This window comes from Halyomorpha halys, unplaced genomic scaffold, assembly GCF_000696795.3.
Source record: "Halyomorpha halys isolate HHAL.00 unplaced genomic scaffold, Hhal_1.1 Scaffold433.1, whole genome shotgun sequence".
NCBI lineage: Eukaryota > Metazoa > Arthropoda > Insecta > Hemiptera > Pentatomidae > Halyomorpha > Halyomorpha halys.
This window is the reverse complement of record NW_027115152.1, coordinates 482992-491824: the sequence shown is the minus strand read 5'-3', so window position 1 is coordinate 491824 and position 8833 is coordinate 482992. Positions and strand designations below refer to the sequence as shown.

At 29.1% G+C, this 8833-nt stretch overlaps 1 protein-coding gene across 6 annotated transcripts in view; it reads right to left on the bottom strand.

Annotated features, from left to right (window-relative positions):
- The window catches only part of Zn72D (Zinc-finger protein 72D), a 28422-nt gene that overhangs the window by 7123 nt on the left and 12466 nt on the right, over positions 1 to 8833 (bottom strand). For all 6 annotated transcript variants that reach the window (XM_014423604.3, XM_014423602.3, XM_014423600.3 and 3 more), the window contains exons 13-19: positions 8550 to 8709; positions 7744 to 7837; positions 7302 to 7485; positions 6267 to 6417; positions 5207 to 5301; positions 4102 to 4197; positions 1565 to 1655 (exon numbers count right to left, since the gene is read on the bottom strand). In XM_014423604.3, the coding sequence (XP_014279090.1) occupies positions 1565 to 1655; positions 4102 to 4197; positions 5207 to 5301; positions 6267 to 6417; positions 7302 to 7485; positions 7744 to 7837; positions 8550 to 8709 (871 nt within the window). The remainder of the gene's footprint in view (positions 1 to 1564; positions 1656 to 4101; positions 4198 to 5206; positions 5302 to 6266; positions 6418 to 7301; positions 7486 to 7743; positions 7838 to 8549; positions 8710 to 8833) is intronic.

The following is an 8833-nucleotide window of genomic DNA, read 5'->3' as shown; positions in this document are numbered from 1 at the left end:
TATATATTATCCTTATACATACATCGTTGAAGATTGTTCCTTATACATAGTTCTACCTTAAAGAATCTATTTCCAGCTAGAAGAAATTGGTCTAATACCTAAGTATATCAGCACAAGATTCCTAACTCAACTACTTAAAAAATTAAATTTTTGTATTTAACTTTCTTTAAGCAGAGACTTAAAATAAACTAAAACTCTGGTGATTATATTAAGAAAAGAATCTGTTGGCAAATAATAAAAATTTCAAATTCATATTAATTTTGTTTTATAAAAAATTTTCTGGATTCAAATATCATCTATTACAAATTATCCCACATTTTCAATTAGATCTAAAAGCTGACGATAAATTTTTTCATTAAGGATCACCCTTTCCTTATAAAATTCATAATAATTCTAATGGCATATATAGATCGGCTTTCATTCACGTAAACTATTGAGGTTAGTCGTGTAATTCATTTTTGTATCCACACACATTCATGTGTTAGGGTTCGGTACTTTTTACATACATAAACATTCTTTTTTTTTCTCGTTTTATTTGTAAGATTGGAAATTTTTATTTTTTTCATTAACATATTAAACACCAAAATAACATTGATATAAATCTACTTCATTAAATTGAATAAATTTACTAGTAATAATAATGTAAAGCACTTTTCGTAAATATGAATATTCAACTATTTATAATAACGATTTAATAGAGCAGTTGTTTTATAACAAAAGACTGTCACTAAAACAACGAGTCATTTTTGAGGCCTCATTACGACTACCAGTTCTTGTCATTTTATGTATCGCACTGTGTCTGCAATATACCTGTGAAACCTTGCCGTCACCTCCTATGGCTATCATCTGTGCAGCCTGCATCCTCATCTCACAAAGGGACTGAGATCTATAACTAATACTTTATCGTCATCCTCCTACAGCTATCATCTCACAAAGGGTCTGAGATCTATAACTAATACTTTATCGTCATCCTCTTACAGCTATCATCTAGACAGCCTTCATCCTCAACTTAAGGTCAGATAAACATTACTATTCGTTTTCGTCCAGCTGACATAATTAATTTATAATCAACCATAAATATTTAATTTATTTTTTTGTTAAAGAACTCTTTTTTTGTTTAGTATAGTTTATATTAAATAATTCCTCAAATTTTCTTCATAGTTTTGTTTGTTATTAAATTTTATTGTTTTATTTTATTTAATATATATTTTCTTTTTTTTTGTGCAATAGTTTAATTCATTTACAAAATTTCATTTTTCCTTTTATTTTCAATCTTTCAATTAACGATTACCCAAAACAAGCAGAACCTGGCATTTACAGCATTAGGATATTACTTTAGATATTGGATTCCGTTTGAAACATGTAGCTTACACTAAAGTACTGCTTACCCAACAAGTTTACAACTGCATCCGTGTAAACTTGATTAAACAAAAAACTTATAATATAAGAAGTGTTAGTTTTACATGATTTTTCAAAATGACTGAAGGATGATGACAAAAGAAATACTGTTATCACCACAAGCTCTTTAGTCCTTGCTAGAAAAGAAAGTAATGAGGAAACTTACCACCTGCGATGGCTTCTAATACTTTCCGTAAAGCTTCTGCAGCTGAAAACCCGACACAGCCAACGACCTTGTCCACTAAAAGCTCGATTCCCTAAAATAAAGGAGGTTAGTGATTATTAAACACATTTTAATCCAATAGATAATTCATATTTTTTGCAGTTGAAAACTTTCAACAGAAACACAACTAGGTTAATTCATAAACTTTTAGGGGGGAAATATTTCAAGCAACGGATAGATACGCAACATTGCATAAACACATGAGAAATTTTTGTAGTAATACATTGTGCATGGTAGCTAACAATACATCGAAATTTTAAATAATATTAACATTTTTTTGCCATTATATCAAGGGATCAATTAAGATTAAATGTAACTATAATTTATTTTTTTGAATATCAGTACTTAGGGGATATGGTCAATAATTAGATGGAAACTATTAATTCTCATATTTTTTTTTTTAAACATATTTTAGTATTTATTTACTATAGTGTTATAGATCATAAATATAATGTGTAGCTGGTTTTATTAAGCTGTGGACTTTGCCTAAGTAGATGGAACCGAGTGCTCTGTCCAGTGTGTTTGATGACTATGGACCTCTAGTAAACACAACTTAGTGCCAAATTAAGTATTTCATTACTTTCAGTATAACACTTTGACTGCAGTTGAAAACACATTGTTGTCAAGCCGTGGTGGCTTGGGAATACATTTAACAACATGTTGTTTTGGTTGCCATGGTCAAATAAAAACACTGGTGATATCTGCGTAGACAAGGGGTGTTACGGTTGTCATGCTGAAATAAAAACACTGGCTAGATCTGTGTAGACAAGAGGTGTTACGGTTGTCATGGGAAAAACAAAAACACAAGCGATATGTTCTGACGTGTGGATTTTGTTTTTGTGAAGGCGACAGTTTGATTTTGGAACACGTATGTTCAGACGAGTGGGATTTGTTTTTGTGAAGGTGACAATTTGATTTTGGAACACGTTACGATTGTTCAATGTGAAGTGGTAATAGTTTAAAGGCCCTCTGTCTTTACTGTTTGAACCGGAATATCACCATATGAGAAATGTTGTCATATATGTTTTGTTTTTCAAAATTATGGTGTTTTACTTTAATAGACAGTCATTAACACTAGAAGTGGAGATATAGTGGAGTGCGTAGCAACGAATCTTCAGCACTCCTGGACAGGAGAGTAGCGGCATTACATCATTAGAGATTACATCTCTATAATTCTGGAGTGGTGAGACGGTGACCGGAAAGGAAATATCGGACAACCTTATGTTCGGCCAGGAGTGCACCCAAGGAATACGTGGGGTTTGAACTAAATTTTATTTTATATTCACTTTTATACTCTTTTGGATAATAATGTAAATATAGTTATTAAGATTAAGCATTTAAGTTAAGGTTAAGTCAACCTATTAGATTTAACTGTTTTATTAATTTATAAGAATTTTTTTTTCCTTTTTCATTCTCTGATATACATTTCTTCTTATTATTAAACTTTTGTACATATAGTTCAGCTGTTCTTTCTCGGCTTTCAACGTGTTAATTTACTTTTTCTTTTTGTTCACGGAATATTATGATAATTCAACAGGTGGGTAGATAACACCCCCAGGTTTTGTTATCTACATGTAAAGGTATTCACCAGTGGTCATAATTTAACAATTGTTTATATGTGTTGTTTATATGTTATATAACAATTGTGGTATATTTTAGCTATATTGTGGGCATAATGCTTCGGGGTTTTTGTTATTTCCAAGAAAAAAATAACGTGGCGCCTAAGGAGTAATTCTTTATTGTTTTATCTTTTTATCCTTTTGCGATTATATTCATTTATTTTTTTTTTTTTTTTTATTATTTTCCTTCAACTCACCCCATTCTCCGCTGTGCGTGGGCAACTATAAATGATAAACATATAACTAAGGATAAGTCAAAATTTGCGGTTATAATGTTGTCGACTTTTCTAGCTAGTTCGGAGTGGTGGGTAGAGCTGTGTTTAGTACTGTCCTAGCTTCCACCAGCTACAACTGTTCTGGGTTCTACCTCTTTTAAGAATTTTGCACCCCTTTATTAATTTTTTTTTTTTTTTATTGAAATAATTTTGGTAAATAAATTTATTTACTTACGAATTCTTTTATTTTACACACTAGCAATAACATTTTTTAAAGTTCAAAAGGTTATTTAAAAAAATTTTTTTTTATAAGATATATTTTTCCAGTTTTCCAATCCGCACCTGGCCGGTCGAAATCTGAATGAAAAAGGATGATAGGAAGCTTTAAGAGAAAATTTGAATATCGCCAACACGTGTTGGTGTTGAAAAACATCAAAAAGCATTTAGGTCTCAGGGCCCACAAAGTGCTCACACTATTCAAACTATAAATGGCTAAGGCCTGGTCTGTAGTTAGTAGCTAATTAAATAATGACAGACATACTTAAACAAACTAGGTAAAACATGTTTTCTATAATTAAAACAAAGTATTTAAGGATCAAAATCATTAATTAAAAATAATTAGAATAAGTTAAAAATCATCACTCACCCACTGACTAAGGGGGGCCCAAGTTGGATTTCTATGGCAGAGATCTCGCAGAATTCTTATCACCATTACGCTACTATGATTGTTAGCGGGTCTAGCCTAATAAGACAAGGGATATGAGATTTGATAATGAAAACATGTTTACATGTACAAGACTTATTTATTTTAGAGCCATAGTTAAATTATTTTTTATAAATTGGTCTTTGAAAAGTTATTTCAGAAAAGTGAATTAAAAATCAGTAATATAGGCAATTCAAATTAATTATAAATAATCACAGCAATTAATTCATGTCTTGTACATGCAATAACTTCCTAACTACGAAATCAAATTTAAAAAAAATTAAAAAAAAAGTTTAAAGAATAAAAAAGGTATCCTTACAGTTTATACCTTTCCAGCAACAAAAAAAGTATTATGATAAATATAAATATGAGAAAAATAAAAATAAAAAATAAAAGAAAAGAGAGGAAATATATTAACCTAACTATATATGTAAATATATATATATACATATAAACAAGATAAATGTAAAAAGATTTATAATCAAAATATTAAAAGCAAGTTAATAAAAAAAAAAAAAAAAAGTGAATATTGTAAATATATTTCTTAGGGAGCTGGAAAGTCTGTAGGGAAATGACCTTTGCCAATAATTACAGTATTAATCCGGGAGTGGCATGATCGGCCAATGTTCGGCTTTACTCTATCAATGCCCCAGAGAAGTAGTCTTAAAAAAGGAACAGGAAAAAGGGATTCAGGAAAACGGAATAAATAGGATTTAATCATTCAAATCTCATACGTTACAACTTAAAATAATAAATATATGTTATAATTCTTTGTACTTTGAATTACTTTTAAAAAAATTGATATTGTAAATATTTTAAAAATATTATGAGAATAAACTGGATTGTTGAATAATATATAATCAGCCAATTATAATAAAGAAAATATTTATAATGATGAGGGGATTAGATAAGGGGCAGGAACGGCAAAGGTATCAAAGTCATATTTCTTCTCATACACAGGATATATAGAGATTAAGAGAGAAAAAGAGTGAATGTGTGTGAAGAAAGTGACGAGCATTGATATTGTAAATACGTTTAGGTAATATACCTGGAACCATTTAGCACGTCGTAGCTGGGCCAAAGCTTCAAGGCACTTGGCTTGATCAAGCGTCTCCTGGTTCCCCAAACTCACTGTTCCGCCTTCTGTGTACATACATAGGATGTTTCACCTTATTGCAATCTACCACAAATCGGCCCCAAAAATTCTCCAATCCCCTCTTGCTTTCATTAATATCACAGTTTTATAAAATAAATGCTAAGAGTTTAAAATAACATACTATATTCATAGCACAAATAAATAAAAATAAATAAATAAATCAAAAAATTTATGTCAAAGCAAAAGAAAATCAGAGGTTGAGGCCAGTTTGTGATGATGCAGATATAAACAAAAGGTGAAAAATCCGTCTTTGTTTTTTTTTTTTGTTTTTTGTATTTTTTGTTTTCCACAGTAAAGTAGTGACACCTAGAAAGCTTAGGAACATAAAATAGGCACATGAAAAGAATTAGTCATCTTCCAAAATGATAAAGAACAAAAGATTATTAAGTATCTATGATCAATTATAGAAAATAATTCAAAAACAGATTTTAGGGCCTGATTTTCCCTTTGCATTTTCCTCTGGAGGCACAGATACAATCCTTTTCTTGGCCTTATAAAATTTGCCTTTCTTAGTGTCAAGAAGCAAGCCTGGACATTTCAATTAGTCTTGAATGTATATTGAATTATTAAGTCATAAATAATCATGTATGTAAAATATACTACAAATAATAATATTTGGCAAAGGAAAATGTCTTCTTATCTAATTCCAAATAAATCATATTAATATAATAAAAATTGTAATATATAAATAACAATTTTAAGAATTGCTAAAAATAATTATATCGTGATTAATAAGTGCCCAGGCTTTAATTGTTTTAAGAAAAAAGAGGAGATGGAAGATAATGACTCAATAATCTGCTCATTCCAAGGGTCAAATAATATCTCCTCTCAGCTGATGTTAACATTCATTTTAAATTCTCTTTAAAAATTTATAAGATAACTTGACTATAGGTGTGACGCTAGGGAGAATTGACCCTAGGAAGATCGTTACGTCTTTAATAAGTTTACTGACCCCCATCTGCCCCAGACATCAACATCTCCCTTAGAAGTGGAGATGTGAGGCTGATAGTCACTGTGATTTTCTGTTCGCCAGAACTAGTAACGATGATTGAACCATCAGCACTCTCTAAAGTTACACTGTAATTTTCTTCTGGAGCTATGTTCTGTAATAAAAAAAGAAAAACATTTAGATATATAAATTTTAAAATTAAAACATCATCCAAAAACCAAGAATTGAAGTTTTTCTTTTTTAACTTTCTGACAGGTACAAATTCTATTAAATACATAGCTGGCATATGTATATATTTTACTTGAAATATATTTTGTATCATCTTCTTTCGACAATTTTAACCGCTTATTTCTAGTTTAAACAGGAAGTAAGAAAAATTTGTCTTTGTATCTTTGGAATAAGCATACTGGCGTCTATGATTTTTTTAAATATTTAATGTTTATCAATAATCTCGATTAGTTTTCATCTAGAAGTTACATGTTCTTCGAACTAACACAATTTTGTCTTTATATCAAACTCTCACACAAGTAAGCCTTTATATCAAATAATTTGAGCAGAAAGTAATAATCTAAAAGTCCATAATAAACTCCCTTACTACCCAAACCAACTAGTTTTTAACCTGGCTTTAAACATAACTTGAAAATTTTTTTTTTTAAAACTAATAAAAAAAAAAAATAAATAAAATTTTGTATGCAGGTACAATACTGTCTCCCCTACAATGATAAATGTATCTAAGCAGAACAAAAAATGAACATTAACTGCATTATAATTAAATAAACTTCTGGAGTACAACTATTGTTGATTTGGTAAACTATACATCATATAATAAACAATATTTTATTTAAGGTATGAGCAATGAGACAAAATTACTTTCAAATTACAAGTTTGTTCATTTTTGGCAAGTCAATGTGATCAGACTATTTGTGCACAAGGCAATTAATATTAATTATCTATCAATTTCTATATCTAAGTAGACAATGTTTCATAGGAATTAATATGATACTAATTATAAATAAATAAATTTTGAAGTATACTTACAGTTAACTGTGTACCAAGAGCAACGTAGACTTCATTTAGCAATGTTTTTGTTGGAATTTCACCGCAAAGAACAACGAGGCTTACACTGTTCTCATCGGCAAGCATTAGTCCTTTAGCAAGAATACCAACTCTCATTATAGCTTTGATAATCCTTAAGTTATCTTTCTCATCAATACCAGGTTGACTAATGGGAGAAAAATATAATTTAATTAATATAAAAGCATAATCGTTAAAAGAAAATTCATTCTTTTTATTATATAAAAATAGATATAATAAAAATCAAAGAATCAAAAATAAAACAGGATAATCAAAACACTGAGGAAAATTATTCATAAATTTTCAAATAAACTACATCTATAATCCAGAAATAATGAGTAATAAATAAATTTAAATTTATAAAATAAGATATCAATTTACTGAAGAAAGTAATAAATGAGCTTACTTTGGCTTAGAACCATCTGATTTAGGTTGTTCCTGCTCAGCTGACATTGGTGGGGCATCTTTCTTCCCTGTTTCTTTTTTGACTTCTGGTTTAACTAAAAAAATTATGATGTACATATAAAAAAAAAAGAAAAAAAGTAAGAAGCGATACTAGAGACATTGAAATATGTTTAGCGACATAAGCAGTTGTGTTATGTTTTTTAAAGGAAATATAGTATTATAACACTTGAATTTTATATAATACAATTTAAAAATAAAAAAAATTAAGTTTTTCATAATAACAATACACTATATCATATTCTTCTCCATAGCAACTTCCGGGAAAATTGAAACACTCTTAAAACTTCATCTAACCTTTATTTATTCATTGGATGAGGTTTAGGACTAAACTTTGTCCTATTCAAACCCTGATTTCAGATGTTGGTCTACTCGCCTAAATGTCGATTAATTGTATTTCACCAAATTATTAATTCATTTCATAGTAATTAATCCCTGCAGCATTTTATATTGTTAATTCCAGTACTTTAACTGCTCTACCTGAGTGTGAAACATCATCCGATGAATAAATAATAGGATATATGAAGTTTAAAGCAATGTTTTTAATCAAACTAGCTTAAAGTTAATACTTTCTTTTTAAGTGACACAATATTAACAAGATTAAAAAAACAATATAGTTATTATACTGCGAACAAAACATTCAGTTACGTTTATTATTGAAAATCCATGCAGGAACATAATAATTAGATAATGTTCAAAATTTACAAAAATTAATAGCTAGAAAAAAAAAATTGGTCCATACAATAATACCTTTCTTATCCAAAATTTGATCTGATACAATTTTGAGAGCCTTCTCACAATGTGCAACTATTTTGTGAACTAATTGTAATTTAGCTTCTTTAGGATAAATAGATTGATGCTTAGTAATTATATGGCGGTCATCCAATGTATCTGGGCGTCGAATACCAAACTAAAAAAAAAAAATCTATTAAAGATAAAGTTAGAATTATATATAAAATATAAAATAGTTCATGTTCAATTGATTAGGATTAGACAAACACGACAGACTGATTGTCTAATACAGAGGTTCCAAA